The 26,861-nt window shown below is 38.7% G+C and overlaps 1 protein-coding gene across 1 annotated transcript in view; it reads right to left on the bottom strand.

Moving 5' to 3' along the window:
- Window positions 1-26,861, bottom strand: part of LOC118453090 (putative uncharacterized protein ENSP00000383407) — a 34,153-nt gene that overhangs the window by 641 nt on the left and 6,651 nt on the right. Inside the window, exons 2-7 of the mRNA XM_035902210.1 lie at window positions 24,246-24,383; window positions 17,906-17,946; window positions 15,370-15,407; window positions 13,374-13,460; window positions 8,988-9,055; window positions 4,363-4,431 (exon numbers count right to left, since the gene is read on the bottom strand). Coding sequence (XP_035758103.1) covers window positions 4,363-4,431; window positions 8,988-9,055; window positions 13,374-13,460; window positions 15,370-15,407; window positions 17,906-17,946; window positions 24,246-24,383 — 441 coding nt within the window. The remainder of the gene's footprint in view (window positions 1-4,362; window positions 4,432-8,987; window positions 9,056-13,373; window positions 13,461-15,369; window positions 15,408-17,905; window positions 17,947-24,245; window positions 24,384-26,861) is intronic.

Genomic DNA, 26,861 nt, shown 5'->3' with positions numbered 1-26,861 from the left:
TTTCACTTATGTTAAACCAGCTGCTGTCTTGCAAATCAGTCCAGAAACACTTGAGTTCAATTCCAGTCTGACTTTGAACTTCTCTGTGAGCTTCAGAGAGAAATTTCATGCTTTGACAGCAAATAACTTCTCTTTCATAATCATTTGCTGTGTTTCACATAGGATATCTGCTTTTCATTAGAAACAAAAAAAAAGTAAATATATTAGAAATGAGTAAAACTGTAATTCACCAATGGCTACTTTTTGGAACAATACTGTCTGGCTTCTACAGATGTTCACCTATTTACACCGATAACAAATTTGGCCTGTTGTGGCAATGCATCTTTGGCGATATTACAAGTGATTAAGTGCTAGTGCTGATGTTATCAGAAGGTAGAAATGCAGAGACCTTTATTGCACTCTCCCCAACAATTAGGTCACACATCATAGATCCTTTCTGCTTCCTCATATGCATAATCCTTTGAGACAAAGTCATTGGGGAGTTTGCCAGCACAGCCTAATGTATAGTGGTCTGGCTGCTTAGGGATGGGTCTCAAGAGACTCTGAACACCTCAGCTTTTGCTTGGGTTAAAGGCTTTTTGCAAAGTCTTTGCATGAAGCAAGTCTGAAGATCCAGCATTCACCTAATACAAGTTACATCCACCCCCTGTGGCAATGATAAGGGAGAGGGTGTATCTTAATTTCAGATTTAAAAAAAAGACCACTGTTCACCTGACAGATAAATGCTTATTAAGATGGCTGTGCTTCAAGTGCCAAAGGTTCAGATATTTTTCTATGAAGACATGAGGTTCTGTAAGCAAAAACAGAAGTCCAAGGCTTCTATGCCCAGGCAAAGGACATTTTTATGTGTATTTAGTTAGTTTTGCATCACTAGAAAATTGTGTTGAAATTATAGTAAGTTGAAGCAGAGTTAGTTAAAGCTAAGTGTGAATAGGTGAGATGTTCCCCTGTATATTCAGGTGTTTGATTTCAAACTTTGAAAGGGTTTGTACCAAATGATTTTCACCACCAGTTCATCTTGGTCCAGCTATAAATTGGCATGGGGATTTAATAGCCTACAGAATCTGGTATATCCACCTTATGTAAGACCAATGGACTAACAGAATATTAGAAATTGCCTTGAACCAAGCATGACATAGTGAAATAAACATATTACCGCATGTGTAAAACTACACACACACACACACACCGCCCCCCGACTATTATATTTTTTCACTCACTTGTTCTGATTAAATGTTTTTAGTTATGTAAAATATTATTATTTAGTCTGTCTCTAAATACACCTTTAACGGCTTCCTGCACAGCTGATATAAGTTAGTATGATTCAATCCATGCTGATGGAGTTATGCTGACTTCTTTCCTTAGGAGTCCTCCTCTTGCTAAACACAGTGAGTAATGCAGAAGTTCCCATGGTGAACAACACTTGGGTTCAGATGCCCTTCTTCTCAGCAGCATGTTACATTCCTTGAAGACTGCAGACTGTCCTGGGAAGTGGGACTAATCCAGAAGAACATAGCGGGAAGCCAGAGAGTTGAATGTAAATGCCCTTTCATGTCCCTTTTTTAAGTTGTGGCTACAGTAGTATTTTAGTTTTGATCAGGGTCATATATTTGCAGTGAATTCCACAGCTATCCCTGTAAGCCACGTTTTGTTCTCAAAATGCCACAAACTTAATTCTTAGCAGATGAAATTAAGATGAAAGATGTTTTCCAGAAGCTGAACACAAGCTACTTATTGGATGTCCAACAGAGAGTATCTGAACACAGGCAGATCCTCCATAATGCATATAGAGTGGACATCAGCTCATCAGCATCAACTGTTCTGCTGTGCTGATACTCACATATTGCTCTATGCCAATTACTAATATAGACAAAACCCAGGCCTTTTCAATTTCTGCCCTTTGAAGAATTAATTATTTGATCTTGTAGACTAATAAAACCTAGTGTTTCTGAGTTTAAAACCCCTTAGGTCTTCTTGAGGATCTTCACTGTAGACAAGGTTTCAGCAGATCTACCTTAAAGTTCTGGTCAGCTTAGCACCGTTTTACAGCTTGTGTTTGAGTATTCATCATCCACTGTGGGTCAAATCCAAGCATCCTTCAGTTAGTCATGTTCTGAGTTGTATTTAAAGCCCCCTCTCCCCTCTTCCAAATTCAGGGTAGTAGGATTGCAGTTTTAGCTTAGCTAAAGAGAGAAATTGAGGTGTAACTTTTTCAGTCTCTCATTGTGAGATGTCTTTGCAAAATAAATCACAGTGGGTTTAAAATGCTAATATTGCTCTAATTTAAGATCTCTTGTAGTAATAATAATTTGTTAACTTGTAAGTAACAATACAAAAGCAACATGATGACTTTGAGTTATGATCTGGGATTTCCATCACGGAGACATCAAGATAAATGGAAGATAATCTATTCAGATAATTTTATTGATGGCAAACTCTAATCCTCTTTAACCTAAAAGCACTCATTTGGTAGAGTCTATTGTTAGTGAAATGTCATAAGTGCTTAAATAATAAATACAGTAACCCCATTTTATAGAGAAAAAAACTCACAGAGTATCAGTTAGTGATAGGACAGCTTTTAAATTTACAGTATTTTATTTTGGTTTACCTAAATGTTTAAATCCAGAAGTTTAGCTGCCTATCCAAAGAGAGGTAAAACATTCTTTGATGTAGAAAACAGACAGACTACCAGGTGAACTGACCATCCTGGTCCCACAGTTTTGGTGTATTGTCCTCACAACCCTCAGCCACAGCTTAGTGAAAGCATGCATAAAAGTGAGAAAAAAAAGGTTAAACGTTATGGTCTGGTTTCGGGCAATTTTATTCTTGCTGCTTGTGTTATCTGGCCTCTGGTATCTATAGTTGCTGCTATCAGGATATAAGAGAAGGAAGTGCAGCAAGAGACTGTGCAGGGATACTGGTTGGACCAGTAACCTACACTAATTTGGAGCATGCTACTTTCCAGTACCTTCCTTCTCTGTGGAAGGGGAAGGATGTTCCAAAAGGAACTATGGGGAAATACTGAAGACCAATGCACAGAGCAGTAAGTCTCCACTTGTAAAAAGCTAGTCATGTGAAACACATTTAAAGACTTTTAAAATTTCCCCTCATCTATGTTCTAGGTTCAGAGCATTTTCTCACTTGAATATTGTAGCTGTGCTTGTGTTTTGCCCAATCTATAAGCAAAGCTATCTATAAGGAAAGAATTCCCTCATGAACAAGAATATTCTTTATTTCCCTGCTTAACAGGTTTTAGTCATGCAAAGTCATATCACACCACAAATAAAATGGATTGTGTAAAAAAATAAATCACAGGCTGCCCTGTAGTTGCAAATAATTTGCATGAAGTGTGCATGAATACTTACGGACAAAAATTATACATTTTGAAAATGCCCTTATAAAAATGTATTACAGAAAAAAAACCCCCAAAACCCTAAATTGTGTCTGATAAACTCTTTTCCAGTTTATCCTAAGGTATTCTAAATACCTTAGAAATCTTTGCTCACTGAGATGTTATGAGGATTAACCTGGTGACAGCAATACAGCAATTTGGGAGCTAAGTGTAAAACACTGTTGGTCAGATTCCAGCCCGTTGAGCGCTCTCTTTCCTGGGTGTAACTGCATTAATTTCAATAAAAGTACTTGCACAGCATATCACTTCTCAGCATAAAGAATTTAGTCATGGCAGAGTCTAATCTCTGATTTTTCTTCAACTGGTTTGCCTTTCCCAAAGAACAGCAATGACTTAATCATGATTACCTATGCACTTAAATTCAGAGTACAGTGTAATAGTGAGAAGACAAAAATTACTCTGTTTACTGTGTCAATGGTGCTATCATTATTGTACCATTGAAATTTTTGGGAAGTTTTAGTAATACCCTTGCTGCACTTAGTGAATATTAAAATCGAGAGCTTTCTGCTCTACGTATAGAAAGAGTTAGTTCTGTAAAATGCACTGAATTTGGATAAATTTTATGTTAAAAAATGTCAGCAAAGTCACAGTCAACCAATATATAGACAAGCACTGTACAAAATTCTTTCATGTGCTCCTGCCCATACATATCTGACCTTTAAATATTCCCATTATTTTAGTCTGGTACTCCACCTACTCAAAAATGACAGCAGAGTCAAACTAATCAGGCTAGGATTATAGGCAGATTTTCTCCTGGGAATTACAGAGCAATAATAAGGTATTCTATAAAAGATAAAGAGATATAATGATTAATAGCATGGATATGGATAAAGATCTTCCAACTTTTGGGGAAGCAACATACAGTAAAGGAAATCCCACTAACACAGCACGTTCTTTCAGGCTGCTAGCTGCTGCTTAAAAAAAAAGGAACCATTTTCATGGCAACTCACCGTTTCACTGTTACCAGCCACATTTGAGTTGTGAACTCGTGGTGGAATCCACTGCTCATAGTTTATCACCTAGATGGTAAGAAAAGTAAAATTAAAAACCCTCAACGTAAATGAGATGAATAAACATAATTAGTGTTGTGTCACTGAATACAGATTGAGAGCTCAGCAGTCTTTCAACCCAGTACTGTGTGCGTATAAAAGCAATGGCTGACATACTCCAGCTGACACCCGTTGAAATCAGTTTGATATTGTCTTAATGTCTTAATTTCCTTAGTTATCTGGGGGACTCAGTAATATCTTGGAGTTATCACAGTGTACGTGGTGCAGCGGCAGAGCCATGCATTATATCATGGGATGCTTGAGTCTCATCCTAGATCTTGGCTCTCCTTTCTCAAAGAGCAGGAAAGCCACAGAAGACTTTCCTCATCAGCAACCCCCAGCTGAGGAGCAAGTGTCATTGATGCATTTCTAAAAAGCGTCTTGTTCAGTTCACCTCATTTTGCCTGGGACGTTGAGCCCCAGGGGTGTGGGTTTGAATTGGATTAACAATGCAGAGAAAATGGGAGGATCCTCAGAACTAAGCAAAGACAAGTCTATATACACTTTCATCATCTGCCCATAATCCATTTCTTGGTCACAATGTACTCGTGATAGGAACACCATGAGAATACACTTTCCCTGGGGTACTGATGCAGTCCCTAGTGGGCAAGCCTGACAGTGCTTATAGCTTATCAGTGAAAGTAATGAACACTAGCCTTTTTTCTTCATGAATATGAATGACACTTTGAAGGCTGAATGCAACCTAAGAATTTACGTGAGAAATGAGGCATGAAACATTTTTGAAAATGTATTAGCCCAAAGACTGTATTACTTCATGTTTTATGTCCTTCCCAATATGCTACAAAGGGTTTGAGCCATCAAGGGAGCCCTGCTAGACATGAACAAACAAGAACAAAGGTATGCAGAAAGTGAAGCTATTTTTTATAGTAAGGTACAATTATTAAAGTGTTGCTCATGCTATGTTCCTCAACCTGTAGTTTTGTTCCAAGCCCCTATTTTCCAGAGCTTACAGAATGAATGGAATTAAATGACCATCTATTTAGGAAATGGAGAGGGATTAAAGTTTTTGTGAAGCACTCAAGGAAGCTTATTTGCTTTTTTCCCTCTTTTTTTCTTTTTTTTGGGGACACACCCCCCCTCCCCCCCTAAAATGCTCATCTTGCTTGTAAATTTGGCTCTTCCATGTCTCACAGAATCACAGACTCACACAGACTAGCTGAGACAAGAAGGCACCTCTGGGGTTTGTCTAGTCTAACTCCCTGCTCAGAGCAGGTCCACCAGAACAAGTTGCATAGGTCTGTGTCCTGATGGTTTTTGAGTATCTCCAAAGATGGACTTTACACAGCCTCTCTGGGAAGCCTCTTCCAGTGTTTGACCTCCCCTCACAGTAGACAAACTGTTTTCTTTATGTTAAATGAAATTTCCAGTATTTCAGGTTGTGCCCATTGCCTCTTGGTGTCCTGTCACTGGATACCACTGAGGAGTGCCTGGCTCCTTCTTCTTTACTCCTCCCATCAGGTGTTTGTACACATAGATCAGATCCCTTGAGCCTTCTCTGCTCCAGGCTGAACATTCCCAGCTCTCTCAACATCTCCTTGTGTGACAGATGCTTCAGTCCCTTAATGATTTCATGGCCCTTCACTGGATTTATTCCAGTATTTTCCCTGTTTGTCTTGTACTGGAGAGACAATAACTGAACTCAGCACCTATATGTGGTGGGTCAGCTCATCAGCACCGAGCAGAGGGGTGACATGACCTCCCTTGACCTGATGGCAACGCTCTGCCTAATGCAGCCTAAGAGGTTGTTGGCCTTCTGTATTCCAAGGACACATCACTGGCTCATGGTCAACATGGTGCCCACCAGGGCCCCCAGGACCTTTTCTGCAAAGCTGCTTTCCAGCCAATTGGCTCTTAGCCTGTACTGGTGGAAGAGGTTATTCCTCCCCAGGTTCAGGACTTTGCACTTTATTAAACTTCATGAAGCTCCTGTTTGCCCATTTCTCCAGTCTGTTGAAGGCCTTCTGATGGGCAAACACAACTCTCTGGTGCACCAGCCACTCCTCCCAGTTTTGCACTGACTGCAAATTTGCTGAAGGTGCCCTCTTTCCCACTATCCAGGTGATTAATGAAGATGGTAAACAGTACTGGACCCAGGATCAACCCCTAGGGACCGGTCTCCAGCAGGACTTTGAGCGCAGCAGTCCAACCTATTTTCAATCCATCTGTCTACTTTTCTAGTCCCTATTTCATTAGTTTGTCCATGAGGATGTTATGGGGGACAGTGCTGAAAGCCTTAGTAATGTCAAGATAAACAACATCCACTGCTTTGCCCTCTTCCACCATGCTAGTCATTTCATTGTAGAAGGATCTCAGGCTGGTCAGGCGTGATTTCCATTTCATAAATTCATGCTGACTACCCCCAACCACCTTCTTGTCCATCATATGTTTGGGAATAATTTCCAGGAGGATTTGCTCAATCACATTGCTGGGGATTGAGGTAAAACTGGATCTTCTTTCCAGGCCTCTTGAAGACAAGAGTGTCATCCATGGCAGCTTCCACTCTAGTTGTGTGAGCTATCCCACCACATTTCTGTGATCCTAATGAGACTGCAGCCTTGCAACTGCATGCAGATGTCTAATTTCTCCTGTTTGTTCCCCATGCTGTGTGTATCAGCACACAGGTGCTTCGAAAAAGCACACATTTATGCTGATTTTGCAGAAAAAGTGAGAGCTTCCCCCATAATGCTGTTCCCTCAGCATTTCCTTATTTGTGTGCATAATGCAGTACAGCAAATGAAAACAGACATAATCAGACTATTTTGGAAGCTTAAAAGGGCATTATATCAATGTTATCTTGATGATAATCAAGGCCAGAGGAAATAATCACTAAAAATCAAAATAATGTCATAAAAAATGAAATTTTTAAAAAGCAAGCTGTAAAAGCCAGGTTAAATAGGTCTTTAATTGGCATGAAAGCTCGGAGGTATACAAGTCTCTACAGCTTGTTAGTCACGCGCCCCAAAAAGCATCTTCAAAAAATTTGAGAAGTCAAAAATAGAGCTTTGCTTTCTAAATGGGGTGAATGGTTCATGGTGGGATGCTTTAAGGGGTTTTAAGGAAAATTACACTTAAAGCAAACATAGGCCTTACTCCCTATTATTTCTTCTTCCCTTTTTTTCCTCCATATTCTGTCATGTCTAGGGGAATGGCCTCCAGGTTCTAAACCAGGAGTCAGCCCAGAGGCTGCCATGGCAGGGTAGGGGCAGAGCCAGGGATCCCTCACACTAAGGGAAGAACTGCTGTGGGAAATAAAAGAATAATCTGTCTTCTAAATACTTCAAAGGTGAGAGGAAGAGAACCAAGAAAGAGAATGAAAAATGCAGAAGAGAAAAGAGTTCTTTTCTCCTTTCCTTCTTCCCCACCTCCTTTTTGGCAGTGGGGAGAGGAGGTAATCATGGGAACAAACTAATAATATAGAGACAGATAAAACCCTGAGGGAAAGAAGGAGAAACCTGGAACATACTGGCTTTAAAGTCACCAGTACGGTCGTCTGTCCCCCGATACTCAGATCATTTGACTTGTCTTCTTTTTAAGCCAGACAGTGTCTCTGGCCTACACTGGAGCCTAGCACTGCCTAAAGTCTGTGTCTTCACAGCTCCCTCTCTTATCTCAGATGCCTTCAGGATGATGCAGGTGCAGTTTTTCCATTCTTTTAACCTAAACATCCAAAAGGTTTCCTGACATTGTATAGAAACAGCAGAGGAAACTCAGCTTGAAGCCTTTTATAAAATTCACCTTGAACGTAATATTCTTATGTAAATGAAAATTTACTGGATTTTCATCTTTTAAATAATTTATTGCATTAATTCCTCATTTAGACACACACATACACACATATAGCTGTGTGTTAGACACTTTTAGTCAAATTCTCAAACTGGGTAAACTGCTGTGTCATGTGAAATCAGCAGAGCTAAGCTGATTTGCAACAGATATGAATTGGCCCATTAAGTAACATATTGTCAGGGCAAACACTGGACTGGAAGTGAAATAAAAAGCAAATGCCAGTTGTTCTAACTCCAGAGCTACTGGTTCTTCTCCCCACCTCTCTGCTGCTCAACAGCACATACTTTTATGCTATTACTATTCTGCAAACCCAAGGGTCAGAATTCCTTAATTACTCACACTAGCAGGATAACTAATGTAGTATTATGAAGAGGAGATACGGTATATGTTCGTAGAAATTCAGAAAGCATTAGGATACATATGCCAATATGGATCACGCAAGACTGATGTAAACACTTAGTATAGATCTTCCTAGACATAATTCCAGCACATCAATTTAACAGAAATGTATTCACTCAGGGAAAGAAAAAGTTTTCTAAGTATTAAAACTCATATGGTCTGCATAATAAAAATGGTACGTAACTTCTTTTAAACCCAGCTTCTAAGATACACAGGCATACTGAGTATGAAGTTTAGCGTAGGCAAATATTGAATGGAAGCAAGAAATATGCATTTTATTTGAATGAAATTTTAGATTCTGAAAAGAAGAGTAGTTCTTTCACCTGGCAAGTGGTTTCTTCTGTCTTCTTTCCTTGAAGGAAATGTATTCCATCACCAATAATATTATCTTCTGTGAATTGTGACAAAAAAAGAAAACATGCTTTAAAGTGTCCTGGTTTAAGTTATTCTAAGGAATATAATTTGAATTGCACTTGATGTTTTTAGCTGACATTTTGTCTCTCTGAACTTAATCTTGTATCATTTAAGCATGAATTTTATCTCAAACTGCTTTGAAGTAAGACTACAGAACAAACTGGCAAACTGGTTCACATAAAGAAAACTCATTCATGCTTCCTTCTTCATCTCCACTTAGTCCTCAGTTTACTAACCCAGAATCCCACCAAGTGCTTCCTCTTGCCCTGCTAATTCACAGCAGAATTGTGTAGAACACTTACATAAAAAATGTAGGCCCTGGGCAAAAGTCATCTTTGCAATTGAGATCTGTTTAGTTTAGATTAGATTAGAAATTGCTTTCGAAGGATGAACATCCTCCCATTTCTTCCAAGAAATTAATGCTTTGCATGGGGAGAGTATTTACCTTCATCACAAAAATGAGCAATAAAAGGTCAAACAACTCTTTGAGAAGTTTACTTTTAGTAAGTCTACTTTGAAAGTCCTACTCCTACTCCCACTCTTAAGGCAAAGCATCCACCACTATACTACTGTAGAAAGGCCCTAGCGATTAGATTCCATCAACACAGATGTCAGAGGCATTCAGTTATTTTGCAGGAAAATCCAAAGAAAAATTATCTGCTAATCACAGCCCACAGTGCTATTCTATTTTTCCAAAGTTACTAGAAACCAGTAGGAATGTGTTGGGTTTTTTTTCTCATGAATCCTAACTTGCCTCCTTATCACTGCTGAAGAATACCTTACAATGTCAGTAGTTCTCCTGTTTGCAAAAGGACAGCTAAGTTAACATACAGATTCTCAAAGGCTAACTGTAGACAGGTGAGACTGATTGCATTGTTTTGTCGACAGTCACCAGAAAAATAAAGAATAATTCAGTGAATAATTCCAAGTGACTGAGATTCTTCAGCTATCACATGAAAAAAAGTGTTTGAACATGACCATGGGGATTTATATTTAGAGGTAAGATCCCTGTCCTCAAAATGCCTATGCTTATGTTGGAATTAAATGAAACCACAATTTGTGTAAAGCTAGCTAAAACCCCCTAAACTCATGTGAGTAAAACAATTAAAGGGCTGCAAGTTACCACACAGTTTTTCATGTTATTTTTAAAGGAAATTCTGAATCAAGAGACTTTTTTAGGTTTCTTATTTTTCCTAAAAGAAAATCCTCTGCAAACATTGTAACACAGTAACAAATACTACTCCTTATAATTTTGCAACTTGGATGCTGTAAGACTGAGTTAAATCTCACAAACTACAATCTGGGCACCAGAGAAAAAAGAGCAACACTCTTTTCATATCCTAGTTCTGCCTTGAAACCATAGGTCAGCTGCGTAGAAAACCCCGACAAACAATTTCCTTTATTTGCCATGTATGTCAACAGGAAGAGGAAAAATGAGTCACAGAAAATTTTGTTGCATGAGTTTGCCTTTGGAGGCTTCTGTAAGAGCTTCTACGATTATAAGACAGTGTCTTTCTCCTACAGACTTGATGGTTGCAATAAAACCAAAAGCTTTTTGAAAAAGTATGTTACATTCCAAAATCTAACATGACCGACCAGATTTTAAGATGTCTCAAGCACCTGCAAATCTCCTTGAAGTCACTGAGGGCCAGGTGTCTAACAATCCACTTGCGGTGCTTATGAGACACCAGTTTCATGTAACTGGGTTGCTCCTGGTCCTGGGGCTAATTTGTTTACATCTCCTGCAGGCATCTCTGCACACCGTGCCCCTGTGCTCTGTAAGGTTACTCTAAAACTTCGGTCTTGCAGTGTTCAGTCCAGTGCTCACAAGTCCTCTTAGAGTTCAGTCCAAAATATCATTGTTTGGTAGCTGTTTGCAGCTGAATCACAAAGAATTGTGGGGCAACATATAAAGATCTTAGCCTGAAAGAGTACTGACAGAGACACTGTTTTTAATGTAATTTTGGTCAAAACCAAATGGACAACAGCAAGTTATTAAAGCAAACCTTGGTGGTGTTCCCCCCTCCACCCATAATCTCTTTTGCTAGCCATAATAACATGCATCTACAGGTCTCTCAAATCTTGCTTAAATCAGCTCTCCAATCCACTGAAATAGGGAATAGGTTAAAAAAAAATATGCAAAAGATATATGTAAGCTGCAGTGTTCTTTTCTTCCTAGTGTGGCAACAGGTACCAATCACTTTTGCTGAGGAGCAGTGGAGAATTATGTCCACTGACCTTGAGAGGAGTCAGCCCTTTTCTGTTTTTCTCCATAAAACTCTACCATGGGAGTCCAATGACTGTGACTTGCATAGTCAACTTTTTCAACAATGATCCTTTTAGGCTGGCAAATCTGGTTTGGGTTTGGGCTTGTGAGCAAAGACAGGTATTCCCTCTATTGTGTCTGTGGGACATATATGTTTTTACTGCCTTATGAGTCTGTAAAACTGATTTTTGTAGAGGTTATACACACAGCAGCATTAAGGACCTAATCCAAAGGCTACCAGAATCAGCGGGTGTCTTTTCATTGACTTCAGTGAGATTTGGGTCAGGTCAGTGAATACAGCTCTGAAGTAAGCAGAGGAGTCTATGCTGGCCACCACGCATGGCTTATTATGTCTAACAGAAATTCGTATTATGCAATAGACTTGCAGACCTTGAATGATTACCTCTGTTAAGAGAAAGTTTTGATCAATAGTGACAAATTATCTTGATCAATAGTGAAACATTGTAAATCTCCTTGCAATGGTTTCCACCACTGTGTGAAGGGGACTTCCCTTCAAATAATTTTACTGCAGTGGGGGAAAGAGAGATTTTTGTTTAGCTGCCAGCTTTGCTTCCTGTTCCCTCTGGGCCTCTGCCCTTCAATTACAACACTTGTCAGCTTTTAAAATGTGCACTGCTTCTTTTGCACGCTTTGGATATTTAAAAGGGTAAAAAGAGTCTTGAGTGGAAAAGACTCTGAAGGAAGGTCAAAAAGTTCTGTTTTCTCATTCAGCCTTTTTCCACCTCCAAACTGATGACCTCTGGAGTAGTTTGAGGAATCACTCAAAAATGTTTTTGGTTAAAAGTAAGACTTTTCTGGAGAGAAATGCCTCATTTTTCTTTCACCTATCATTACAAGTGTTTCCCTTGCAAGCCAGTGAGACTCACTGAAGGTCCCTTTTTCCCTCATCAGTTCATCACAAGAGCAGAGTTCCTCTAAATTTTCCTGTCATCCCTTCTTTCTGGTTCTGGTTCCAAGAAACCCAATTTTCCCATACACATAGACCAAATACAATAGGCATTGCAATTTCAGATCTGTTTTCCAAGCATTTAAGAGTTTCTCATCAAGTGGTGAAGTGAATGAAATCCACAGGGAAAGCTGGTGCCATGTCCTGTGCTTTCTTTGGCATATCCAGGTAACAGTGAGATCTCCTAACAGTGGATAATATTTAGAACATTTTTACAGGAGATGTTAAAAGTTAAGACAACGGCCATCTTCACACTTTGTTGGCTTAAGCAAAGAACACAACACGCATCCCCTTTAATCTCACATATCTTGCTTTCTGTTTCTGCTGAGCCTTGTCTGGTTTGGTCTGATTAGGCAACTGTAACGGATATAGCTTGACTTTAAAAAGTACAAATGCGAATTCCATTCCTGGAAGCAACATTAAGCAGATTATCAAAGCATTTTGATTTTTAAAAGTCCAGTTTATGTTTAAATAGATGAGGCAACTGCTCACTTGTTATTTCTCACAGTTGTTTTAATGAATTTGTACTGATCAACTCTTAAACAGTGTCACTAGCAATTTCCCGTATGCTAGCTGTAAGGTTGTTTCAATAAAGTTGGCCAAAACAGGTTTAGATAGAGAACTGGACAAAACAGTTGCCTACAAAATTTTGCCCACTCTCTTTTGCACCTGTCACAAGAGCTTTTTTCTGGGAACTGTTTCCCTGTTGGATACCTGGAGCAGGGTAAAGTATACAGGGAACATGGATTCCTACTATAGGCTCACATTACAGTTGGCAAGCCCTATACAATATGACTATAGCAATTTACTGTAGTGGAAGTCTTCTGTGGCCTGTGGACTACAGGCTGAATTGCTCACAGAGTGTGCTCATAGCTTCCCAGTTTTAAGGTAAGCTTTATTTTTACTACTTTTTTCTTTTTTCCCTTGAGAACCAGAAAAACCTCAACAGGACTTGACAAATTATTTAGCTAGATTACTGGTGCAAAATTAGAAATTTTCCTAGTACCCTTTAAAATACTTAGTGGAAAATGCAAAATCAGCTGAAATATGTTTAGCAATTACCTTCAAGCTTACAGTGCCTTCTGATGTACGAATCATTCTCCGGCTTCCTGGAACCCTGCCAAAGTGTGCCATTCACATTTTTCCTGTCTAAAGTAAAAGCACAGAGAGCAGTCACCTGAATTCATAGCAAACCTGTGAAATAACAGGAAAGTCTATAAAAATAGCATCAGAATGCAAATCAGACAAGCTTGCAGAACACTGCACTGTCTGCTCAACCACAAAAATGAATTGATGATTTCACAATATAGGAAATTTGATGAAAGGACAGTATTTATTGTAGGCAGACCAAGTTTTATCATCTTTTGCTGCTGTCTAATATCTCATTTAACACTGTTTAAACATGATCAGGGTGATTGTTATCTTAACCCTGGTTTTAAGGCCTAGGAGCCCACAACACATCTGTGCCTTTATTTTGCTTCCAGGAATTGTATAAATATTATTTAATCTTACATCTAACTAGCAAGTGTATTAGCAAGAAATATCATCAGAGATGCCTACTTCTATGTTACACATGCTCCAGGGTGAGTACTGTCTTATCTTGAATGGGAGAACCTAGACTGGCTTTGAGAATCGTAGAATCACAGAATGCTTTGGGTTGGAAGGGACCCCTAGAGGTCATCTAGCCCAACCCCCCTGCAGTGACAGGTACATCTTTTACTAGATCAGGTTGCTCAGAGCCCCAGCCAACCTGGTCTTGAATGTTTCTAGGGATGGAGCCTCCACTACCTCTCTAGGCAACCTGTTCCAGTGTTTCGTATTCTCTTTGTAAAAGATTTCTTCCTTATATCCAGTCTAAACCTGGTTTAGTTTAAAGCCATTACCCCTTGTCCTGTCACAGCAGGCCTTACTAAAAAGATTTTCCCCATATTTCCTACAGGCTCCCTTTAAGTACTGAAAGGCCACAATAAGGTCTCCCCGCAGCCTTCTCTTCTCCAGGCTGCACAAGCTCAGCCTGTCCTCACAGGAGAGGTGCTCCAGCCCTCGGATCATTTTAGTAGCCCTCCTCTGGACCCGTTCCAACAGTTCCATGTCCTTCTTGTGCTGAGGGCTCCAGAGCTGGACGCAGAATGAGATGGCCATTTTCCTTTTCTCACAGTGAACTTCAAAGCATCCATGCTTCACAGCATATTGATAACTATTAAGGTTTTGTGCTTTCTGAGGCTTTTTTTGTTTGTTTGTTTGTTTGTTTTTTTAATGTTAAGTTTCACTCTATGTCACAAAATTTTCTTTATGAAAGCACTTGTCGATTCTGTCAAGTGCTGGGAATTCATTACAGCCTGGATACTGTAGACCAAATGATACTGTTCTGCATGAAATTCAGCTATCTGAGACACATTGGTATGAAATATAGCTGCATCGTTACAGACAGCTTTAATAACCTTCTTACTCTGTAAGGGCTAGCTACAACAACTAAACCCAGACTCCAGAGAATAAATAATAGAATGTTAACAGGAAGCGCTCACTGAAAAAATAGTAATTTTTACTTTTTAAGAAACTGGTGATTATTTCTTACAGAGGATTTACAAAATGGAACCTATTGAATCACAAGTGTTGATAATAATAGGCAGTGTCAGGATGAGTTGAAAAAAAAACACCCCTGATTTTCTTCTTTCATGAACTTGTTTGTGAAAGCTGAAGCAAAGTAGTTTAGCATGGGAATGGGCAGGGATGGAATTTGATTAGATCAGAGACATTTCAATTTTTTATGGAAATGATTAAAAGAAACACTGGACATGCTGAGTATTTCTCATATTGTCCCACAATAGGTTCTTTAAATCTCACTTTGGTTTCTATGTTTAACTAGTTTGTTTTTAATATCTACCTACAAATGTGTCTGTGGAAAGTGGGGAGGGAAGGGACTATATTGATAGCTTAACTGTATTTTTTCCTTTCCTTTGCATTTGCTCCAACAGCTGTAAAGCAAATCAGACCCTTAATTAAAGTTGGCTCTGTGAGATTAGCAAGTATACAGTAAATTATTTAAGCAGTTACTAACCAAATGCTTCATTTTCAGACATGGACTTCTGGATGGATCTAAAAGAATTAAAAGAATTTGCCATTAGCTGAAAGTCAGAATAAAAACCGAAAGCACATTTAATCAAATATGGATATTTTCAACCTAATTCTTCAAAGCAGGGCACAGGGATTTAGCTGTGCAATTCCCACTGGCTTTAATTGGAGTTACTTGGCTTTTCTCATTCACCCAATCATCTACTCCCACATGCCACACAAAGCTCTGAAAGCTTCTGAATTTTCATCCTGTAAAAATATGTTATTCGAGTTTCTTTTTGGAATGAAGAATTCATGACTGAACCGGGGAGCCCATCAGGAAGAAAATAAGAGGTGCTTTTCCTTAGAAATGATCTGAAGTGTCCTACAACTTTTAGAAATTAGTGTCTGAAGTTTGACGATGTAATAATGGAGTTACATGAACATACCATCCCCACCATCTTGACTGACATTTTATTGCCCAAATAAACCTTCAGCTTTTTGCACATTTACATCAAGGAATAGTCCTAACTCACGCTTCCATCTGTGGCCAGTGGTTTATAGATGATGACTTAAAGAATATATTAATTTAACAGAAGAAGAAGAAATCTTTAACAAAGGTTGACACTGTGAATTAATTTATTTGTTTCGCTTTATCCATAAAACCCCAATGGATAGTCATTTATGAGCTAGAGGATGAAGCCAGAAGATTATACTAGATGAGACCAGAAACTCTCTAATCTGTGGCAATGACCAGAAGAAGCGAAAGAGCACAAAAATTGAGCTCCAACTCCCAACTTCAGGCACATAGGTGTTGAAGGGTTTCCTGAGCAAGAAGGTGCAACTGAACTATTGTTTTTTTAAGGACTGGTCTGTAAGCACTAGTTCCTTTTGAAACCACTTGGATTTTTTTTTTTGCTTCCAGAGTTCCACAATTTAATTCTTACTGTCTAAAGAAGGCGTAATTCTGTTTATTTTATTTCTGCTCCTCTATTTCATTTGGTGCTTCCTTGTTGCCCCATTGTAAGAAAAAGAGAATGATAATTCCTCATTCTTTTTCTCTGTATCTACAGAAAAGGCCAATATGAAAATTTCTGCATTATCAGTGGGGGTATCATGCCAGGATAGCAATGGCTGGACATTCAAACCAGAATAATTTTCATTACAAAATATTTTCATGTTGAGTGAAATTATTTTCAACCAGCTTACTAATTTTTTATATTGATTAGTCCAATGATCTAGACAATGCTTCTAAATTCTGATAATTCATTACTAATTTTTTATATTGATTAGTCCAATGATCAATGCTTCTAAATTCTGATAATTCGATTAGAATGGGATTGGGCTTAGAATAGAAGAGTTTTATTTGCTTTGTAAGAGTTGACACTGTAGCTATAGACTACTATTTCTATTCCTGGGGCACACTTAGTTCTGATCTAAGCAGGAGACTCTTAGGCAGCTAGGTGATTGTATCATAGTTAATAGAGCTTAGTACAGTAAAACTTGGGTACGGCCTACACAGTAGTTTGGCTTTCTTAATCAAACAATAAGAAAACTGAATAATAGAGCTATGCCCATCGCAGTTATGGGAACATTTTCACAGGGCCCTGGCTGGTCACAGATAACAATAGATCTCACAGCTCTGAGGGCATACATCTCTGCGTTTGCAGTTGATAAGTTACAGACATTTTTATCAGATGACCAGAAATAGATTAAAACTGTTACTTAAGACAAAGAAGCTCTTGATTTTCTTTGAAATCTTTATCTACTTTGAAATTTCTCAGCAATAGACATAGATAACATTGATGTTCTGAATTTAGCAAAGCCCACCTAAAAATGAAAAAATAAACAAACAAACAAAAATATGTCCAGGGATTTTCATGTCTGTCACAGCCAGACAGATAAGATATGTCTCTATCATTCCATTAGGCAGGATTTCAGATTTCATCTGAAGGGGACCACTTCAGTAATTCTTAGCCTTCAACCTGAAGCCAAAAAAGAATTTTCAAAATAAATTCCTTTGCTTACTAATATATATTAATCATTAGCCCAAACCATAGCATTGTGGCTTAGCGAATGGATGCAAAGCATGCTGCTGTCACAAATATACTTGATAAAATACAGCCTGACATGCCTTATCTGAATCATTTTGCAAACTAATTTTTCACTTGGATTAAAAACACAAACAAAAAACTCTTTAGGAGATTATCAGGTCAATGGTGCAAACGTGCTATAAAATAGGTTACCACTTCAATCTTTCAGAAAAGCAGACATATGGTTAAACCAAGCTCAGATTAACTGCATTTGATTTTAGCCATCCTGGTTCTGATGTTTTGGAAGAAATCTTTATGTGTATGAAAAAATCATGGCAAAAGAGCTTTAGTAATGCATTACAAGCTTGTTACTGGCTTTCCAACTGCAACATTAATACATATACTCTATGAGAGTTAAAGAACATTGGCAAACATTAATAAAACAACAAGGGTGAAAGGTACAGACAAATATAGTGACACTGTGCAGACCTCAAACTGGTCTCAACTTACTTTCTTTTTTTGGTCACTGTGTTCTCAAAGTCAGGAAATTCCTTTTAAAAAGATAGAGAAAAAAGTCTATGAAAATCAAAAATATTTAATCCAAATATAGTATTTTCCTCACTGCAAAGACACTGAATGATGGATTTTTGATGCATGTTTTTAATATCCACTAACATTTTCAGCCTTTCTTTTTCCAACAGCTGAAGCTGTGGAGGACACAGTGCAGCATAGAATACATGTAGTTTTTTGTCCTGATTTTAGGAGGCTTCAATGTCCATGTCTCCCAAGAAGCTGACAACCATAATACCCCTGAAAAACCAGAGAACAAGACTCTTAACCCAAGAATGAATATTATCTTACTTCCATAGTATGATTCTTTTAAATTTGATGAGGATAAAATACCCACAAGTAATAATGGGATGTGGCTTTCTGAGGGACACAGAAGGACAGGGACTCTTTAACCCCATTACATGCAGAGGAATGTGGAAGAGAGCAGGAAACTCCAAGTAAAATTCAAAGTTGTGCAAGTCAGTCTGGCAAAGCTCTTACAGGCACCAAATCAGAATCAAGCACTGGCCTGGAGGCAAGATCACACAGCCCCCAGGGCCCAGGTGACATGTACCTTGATGAGATGTGGGAGGGAAGAGAAGAGGTATGTAGGTGATGAGTGAACAAAAGGGTGCCTCAGTCTGCAAGTGATGCCAAAACATCTCACTGCATCTTTGCTGTTGCAGTTACCCTGGCACTTGAAGTTAATTTTAACTTCAGAAAACCTGAGGATGTCATGCTAGGACAGAAAAGACCTCTCATCCCTATACTATTTTGATATCTACTGAGACAGAATATCAAAGTGCTGTATCACTTTCATATCTATTTCTTCCAGCCTGGAAAGCAGAAACTGGGATAAAAATGTCCATGATGAATGCCACTTCAACCTGCTGTGCAACGAGAGACATTAAAAAAAAATAACCATTCATTATTTTATAAATATGAAAACCTCAGTGTACAGACCTATTTCTCATATTCTTATGTTTAATTTATTTCCTTTGTGTAATGCTATCTACATCTGCATGGCTCTGACCACAGTAATTTAAAAATGTCATCCAGGTTGCATGATGAAAAGCCAAAACATGTACTACATAAAATGATGTAAATGCATAATTGAGCATTTCATATTTTTCTGCTCCTCTCAGTAAAACCCAGCATAGATTTTTTTTTTTTTTTTAAAGCTTCTTCAGGAGAGTGCATTAAGAAAAGGCTGCTTTACTGCACTGAGGTTATTTTAGCTGAGTGTAGGAGGCACCTGGACATTTGTGAATGCTAATAATTGTACGCAGTTTCCACAGAACTTTTTTTTTGCATGTGTAGATTTGTTCACAGATGCTGTGTGTAGATCAAAAGAATATACGAATTTATCATCTACTTTGAACTACTGCAAGCAATGTAAGATAAATTTCTTGCTGAAAAGAAATCCAGCATTTTAGTCTCGGGACAAATCTTCAATAGCTCTAAAGAAATGCCTAGGTGAGGTGCACAGGCACACAGAGAAGCTGAAAAATGTTGAAAAAGTGATTTTTAAGGCTCTTTTAAAAGGGTAGTGTCAACATCTCAAATATTTTATTTCAGAGGCTTGTTAAAGGAAGCATTATGCATGGAGATCAGTTAGAATCTGTATATGATCCCAGGAAAAAATCAGAGACAGCCCTCTCTGAACCTCAGTGTGGCCATACACCTGGAAAGACCATTAATTCATATCTTCACATGCCAAACACCTGGTGTGGAACATGAAGCACAGAATTGTAGGTTTAATCTTTCGCTCCATGATTTGAAACCATTGCTTCAGCATCAGTTTCTTAAAATCCAGCAAAAGATGCATGTATGGCATTACAGTATACACTGAGGTGATAGTGATGTGAATTCACTGGATATCATGGGATGCAGTGCCACAATGAAAGGTGACAGTGGGCTTAAATGGCTATTTAAAAATGGCACCTTTTATTCGACACAGCTCTTTCTGCTATGCCTGAAGCAGCTGGCTAAATTGGGGTACAAGAATATATTACTCTTGTTTGTACGTCTTTTTTCTAAGTATCTTTTCAGTATTTGACTACACTTAAAATCATGTGCAACTTTAATCTGAAACTAGAAATTTAGCACATTTAAAAACATGTTTTATCTTAGAATGTAAATTAAGATTCATCTAGACTCTACTCTCCACATTCTCTGAAGTGCATAATTGCCTTGCTTATAGGAACTGGTTTTCCTTCCCCATCCCAAATATGAACAATCTCTTTCCTAAAAACAAACTGCACATGTGGAAACTCAGCATTATAAAATCATTAATAAACTGCTTTCCTCTCTACTTTTATCTAATAACTCCAAATGAAAGAACTGAATGCGTTCCTCTGGTGTTTACAGGCTGGCTGGGAAAGCTACAGCTCCTGTGCCTGTTAAGACAGGAGTCTGTTAAGACTTGCAGACAGGGAAATGTTCATTTCAGATAACTACCCCTCTTCTTTCCCTCACTGGAATAAAATGCCAATTATAACACTGCAGATCAAAGCAGGTATCATGACTGATTGTGATTTTCCTGGCAATAACTTAGAAAGACTGATAAATTATTTGGCACTTTTCTGATATACAGTGTAGTCGATCATATCACAGTCAGCAGTTGAAAAATATGTGGATCTCATGACATTTGGTGATTGCAATCTGACAGGAAATATATGAAAATAGTTTTAACACTGAAGACTTTTTCTGAGAAGCTTAAGACAGCTCATGAGGTAGAAGACTGTAACACTAAGCTACAAGAGGTAGAGATTCAGTTTCCCAGTTAATAGCATAGTTAAGGCAAAGACCACCCATATGATTCATTACTGTTGCCTACCAACTCTTTCTGAGGAAGATCCGATTCAGCTTTGCTACATATAAGGTTCAAAAACAATCCAAAAATCTATTTTTGTTCTTTCTGTCTGAGAATATGACTGAAGCTGAGCAACAGGCGAAGTAACCAAAAAGTCAATGGGCCAATTCCCTGAGAGGATTAAAATCAAAAGGCAAGTATGTATAACGGGCACAAGACGGTACCATACGAACCCGGAGTGGGAACATCCCAGGCAAAACATTTTGTATACTAAGCAGGTCTTCTAAGTTATGTGAAGGAGAAGAACAGTGTACTCAAAAGAGAGATTATTCTTCATCCAGGGTGTGTCATTTGGGCAGATATTTGGCCAGGAGCAGAAATAATCACAGTTCAAAGAGGTGCCCAAAGAGTATGTTCACTGAATTATGTCCCGCGCAGCTTCAGGGACCACAGTACTCTATATTACCCATGTCTCCAGAAGAATGTCACAGCCCAGCTATGATTAGGACAAATCACAACAGACAAGATAACTGCAAGAAAATAACTACTTTGCTGCAGTACAAGGAAAAATTTCCTCTAGCACTAGCCTCCCTTTTTTAAGTTGAGGGGAGCAGAGCTTGAGCACCTGCCCTGTTGATTTCCGAAGTTGTATAGAAAAAAGGAAGGGGGAAAAGCCTCCTGAGGAGGAAATGTGCTGTGCCAGGCTGCTCCATCCCGAGGAAATTTAACAGCTCTGTGGAATCTGCATGGCCATGGTTCAGCCGACCGTTTAAACATACACTCGAGCCCATACCTACTTAGCAGTGCACTTAAGTCTGTGCATTACTGAATAATGATAAATGACTGAATCAGGGCCTGAGGGAGCCAATAATGTTCTGAATTTATCATGGTATGGGGGCCACCCTCCAGCCTGGAACCAAGTGACGGAATTAAAAATGGGAAAGAAGTACAAATGGGCTCAGTTAATAAGCTTAACGGCTTCATCCAAGGTGTAGGTCTAATAACTCACATGCTAGAAATAGCAGATAAGATTACACATAGTCCTTTGGCCTTAGCGGCATTTTTCCATAGGTCTTACTGCTGACACGTTATCACTAATCTTGTTTTCCATTTCTAGAGAGTATTTTATAAATAATCATGTTGATTCTACAGCCAGTACAGTGACACAGCATCCAGACATTATTTTTAGTTAAGTGCTGAGCTGAATATTCTCTCAAAACAGAACAAAATAAAACCCACAGCCAGTCTCAGGAAGCTTCTTGTTAATATCGAGTGAGCCAACAGTTTGCTTACCCATGTACCGTTACTGTTATTGATGATGACATTTAAATTTAGTGATGAATAAATGTGCCATCACTAAAATATTTTCTTTAGGAAGACAGAAATGTATGATAAGAGTTAGCAGAAACCAAAGTGTTAGATTTTTCTGTTCATTGCAGTGCACATATCTTCATGGAGTATGCAGTGCCATCCCACAAAAACAGCATGGAGCAGTCTGAAAAACCTTTCGCTACAATTTGTTCGGATTAACGTACAGGATTTTCTAATCCTACACTAGTATCTGCTTCTCTAGGCTGTCTCAATGAAAATAAAGCTCTGTATTGAGTAGGTTGATTGCTTTTATTTAACTGAAAAATTTATGAAGCCTAACTCTACACTACTATAATGAAGAGCCTGAAGTAATGCTGTCAAAGCAGAAAACAGAACAAAACAAGGAAAAGCAAGAAACAAAAAGCCTGAGGTAAACTATTGCTGCACTTTTAATTCTTAGTCTTACACATTGTGAAAACCTGATGCAGAGCACAGTGCAAGGGATGTGTCTCTACCACACCTTGAGAAGATAAAGGATAATTTCTAGTAGTTATCTATTGCAAAGTATATTAGGAGGTCATATGTCACAAGCTGGGCACAAACGAGAAAACAAATCTACTTTCAGTTTCCGGTTTACTTTTCCTAAATGCTGTTCCTAGCAGATATACATCTATCAGACAAAGAAATATTTGTAGAGCTGTCATTAACTGTTATGTTGGTTTGCAGTCACAGAAAGGGGAGGAAGACTGAGCAGCTATAGGACCTGAACTGTAATGCCTACCTTTGCTAGCAGAATGGCATGTTTCAACATGGCTGTATAACGCAGCCCTAGCCAAACATCTAGAGCTTCGCCCAACTGAAATACTGCAGGCCTACTAGGATCAGGTTACAGCCATATTTCACAACCATGATTAAACACACTTAGCTGGAACAGAGTAGAGGTGGCTCAATTTTATAATAACAAGGTCACAATCTGATAATGGGGAGAAACCTATCACACGGGAGAGCATCTACCACCTACTACAGTAAAATTATAATGCAGGCACATTTCAGAGCCCAGGCTAATAGATCTGTGCTAATGCTATGAGGAATCATCTTGAGACCTCTGCACTGCTACGCTCTCAAAACCAGGACCATTATATAAAGCACCAAGGTGATTATCTGGAAGAGAGAGACATGCACAGAGTCAGATGGTTGCAGCAGAAGGGTCTGAGAAGAACAAGTTATTTCCATTCCTCCAGGAATTTGACAAGTGCATGCCACAATTCCCCAGCCATTCGACTATCCCACCAGCTCCAGCACTCCCTCCACGCAAATCCTGTGTGCAAACCTGCTCTGTGATATTGCAACACCATAGGCCCAGCAGTCTTACAGGTACCCAGTACCTAACCCAGGGCGCACATGGGTAAAGCCTGGCATGATTTCTGAAGGGAGGACAGTCTCTCTTCTTTGAATAATGAACATCCTTGTTTTCTCTTTATTCCTTCACCAGACTGCATCATATGTTGCTATAGATAGAGGTAGTAATTATAAATGAAGGAGCATTGTAAAGCAGAGAACAGAGATTATGAAACGAAAAAGATTATGAAATGTAATATACTATGTTAAAGTACTTGTCAAAGCCTCAATGATATATGATACCAATAACATACCAATAATAAAGGATTAAGTAGGGTAACATTATTTAGGAAGAAAAGAACCCCGAAGACAACCTCCTTCACATGTTTACCTAATGAGGTCTTGTAAAATGTAAAGGTTATTCCAGAGACCATCAGTTACAAAATTCCTGCACACACGCTTTAGAAATGTAAATTTTTTGTTAATAAAAAGGACAGCCAAATACACCAATAGTATAACCTGTACAGTACTAATATCTGTACCCAGCATTTTCATATGATATTACTTGCAAAGAGAAATTCCCTCATACAGTGAAGCTGCACTAATCTCACTTTGCTGCTAGCTGTATAGAAACTCATGACCTGTTTTTCAAGTGTGCTTGTTAAGGCTGGACAGAAATCAGGTCATTGGCTACAAAGATGAGATTTGAACAGTAGCTCTAAGGAGCCTACACAGTTCAAACTGTTGATTAAGCCAGCTGAACGCACATGTGCCCGCATACAGAATAACAGGTTTTTGCAAAATACACTGCTTACTTAGCAATTAAATTTTACTTACCAAAGACATAGACCTATCAGGTGGCCCGCAGTTTACATGCATGCTCACTGGAGTGCTAGCCCAGCTGTCAGTAGGAGTTGTATCCTTGGGTTCTTGACGTTCTGGGACAGGCTCATACAAGCTGTCCATTGAGCCCTCCTAAAATATATTTAAACAGTTTTTCAAAGATAAACACTTGTAAACACATTAAATAATAGTAATCAAAAAATCAAGCAGTTCCTGTTGTTTACAAAATAGAAAGAGTGATTCTTCTCCTCCCCCCATATTTTGAAATCCTTTACTTACTTCTTTCTCTAAAAAGCATACAGAAATTAATTATTGTAAGTACCCAAATGCTGGAGTTCACAGTATCACGGCTTAGATTCCAGAGACTGGCAGGAATAAAGCTGAGCATACAGCAAAAATGAACATTAACTGCTCAGAATGAGTAAAATCAGGTGTATATCTCCACCGAAATACCACATGAAAAATTCTGTGAAAACTATGAAAACTATAAACCATGAAAAGATCTATATGAACTATAAAAATGTTTTATAGTTAGTACTTCTTCCTGGGAAAAAGTTGATTTGATGTAGAAAGGTAATCCTATTCCTTAGAAATAAGTGGCAACAATGCTTCCAGCTCTCAGAATTTGAGAGTCATGATTTAGGCCACCAAAATGGTGAGAATGGACAGAATTAGAAACAAATTACATTTGCATTCAAAATCTTTAACTCTATATTATAATGCACATGTAAGGGTTCTTTCCCTCCAACCACCAAGAATATAACTGTTTTAACAGAAACTAAGATTTTCACATTTATCCCACAACTCCAAGAGCCAGGATTACACATACACACCACCATTCCATAATTCAAGAGTTAAATGAAAGCAGATGGTAAAACTAAAGACACTGTAACTAATGATCCTAGATTTTAGATGTTGCCACTTTGATCTGTACTGAATATTTTTCCAATTAATTTTGATTACTGATTTTAACTGCATTAATTAAGGAATGAATCAAATTTATAGCAATGTGACTTTCAGCAGAGCAACACCATTGAAATTAATGTGGTATATTATTATTTAAAAGCATTTGTTCCTCTAGTACAGAAGATAAACACAGATGTATATGTGAAGTTATATTGTTGATACGTAGAGCTTTGCAGGCAATATAATTGACTGGTGAAACAGCAGTTCAAAGACGTGACTAGTTTTTGCAACCACAATGTTTATCTATGGATCTGTATTTGCATCAGTCTACTGGAGTCTTGATAAGCCAAGATAAATGTTGTGGGAGAAATATTAGAAGTTGAACCTCTTGAAAACACTTGCGTTACATACTGGAAGTTATTCTAGGAACCAGGGAGTTAATGCTTCCTGGGAAAGCGGCACATGGCTTGCAAAGCACACTGCACATGGCTTGTGCTCCTCACAGCCAGCTGATCCTGGGTTTTGACACCAACTGCATTTCTTCATAAGAAATTTTTTTTTTCTTACTGTAACTACGTTGCCATATAGCAATGATGGTTCAGGCTCCTGGTCTGAAGTTGTGGATTGAGAATTTCTAGACAAAAATGATGAGTTTAACACCGTGTTACACAATTCCAGGATTCTGCAATATAAAATGTAACAATATACTTCTCCCTCAATAGGGAATAATACAGAATTTTGGTGAAGAGAGTATTAAGAGATGGAAGCATAAAAGAGAGCTCGTGAAAGAGAGGGTGTGAGAGGGAGAAAAGGAGATGGGAAAAGAGATGGTGAGAAAAAGTGAATGGAGAGAGAGAGGAGAGGAAGTGAGAGGAGGGGGTAATAAAAAAGAGAAAGAAAAGAACAAAAACTGTGGGGAAAGGGAAGGAAGGGAAGAAATGAGCAAGAATGGGAGAGAGGAAAGAGATGGGGAGAGAGAAGGAAAGTGGAGAGACAACGAGAGAGAAACGGGGAGAGAGCATAAGGGGAAGCATGTGAGAATGAGTGCTTAGGAAAGGAAGAGAGGGAGAATGTGAGAAAGAGCTGAAACACGAGAAAGCTCATGTGACGAAGATGGAGCACAAGGGTGCGAGAAAGAGCAGGTGTGTAAGAAGAAGCAGGGATACGGAAAAAGAGCAAGTGCACACGAGAAAGTGAGAGTATGAGGAATAGGAAGTGCATGGAAAAAAGTGAGGGCATGAAAAAGGATGAATGCAAGAAGTGCACCACATGAGAAAGCACGAGTGCACACGAGAAAGAACACAAGAAAAAGCGAGTGCACAAGGAAGAGCAAGCAACAAGGAAGAGCAAGCACACAGATGAGAGAGCGAGTGAAGAAGAGAAAAAGAGAGATGAGATAGGAAGGAGGAGGGGGAGAATGCATGAGAGAAAGTGTGAGAACAAGAGTGAGAGAAAGCAAGAAAGAATGCATGAAAAAGAGATCTCAAATGAGAAAGCTCACCTGGGGAAGAGTGAGCATAAGGGTACAGGAAAGGTTGTGAGTGCATGAGGAAGTGTGCATGAATGTGTGTGAGAGTAAATGGATGAGAAATAGGGAGTGTGTGTGAGGGAGAGCCAGGGAATAAGAACGAGAGAGGGCATGAGAAAGAGGTAGGGCGCCAAAAAGACTGAGGGAACGGAAAGGGGCAAGGGTGCAAGAAAGGG

The sequence above is a fragment of the Egretta garzetta genome, unplaced genomic scaffold (genome assembly GCF_000687185.1).
Source record: "Egretta garzetta isolate BGI_Z169 unplaced genomic scaffold, ASM68718v1 scaffold289, whole genome shotgun sequence".
NCBI classification, from domain to species: domain Eukaryota; kingdom Metazoa; phylum Chordata; class Aves; order Pelecaniformes; family Ardeidae; genus Egretta; species Egretta garzetta.
The sequence above is the reverse complement of the archived record's forward strand: the minus strand, read 5'-3'. Positions and strand labels throughout refer to the sequence as shown.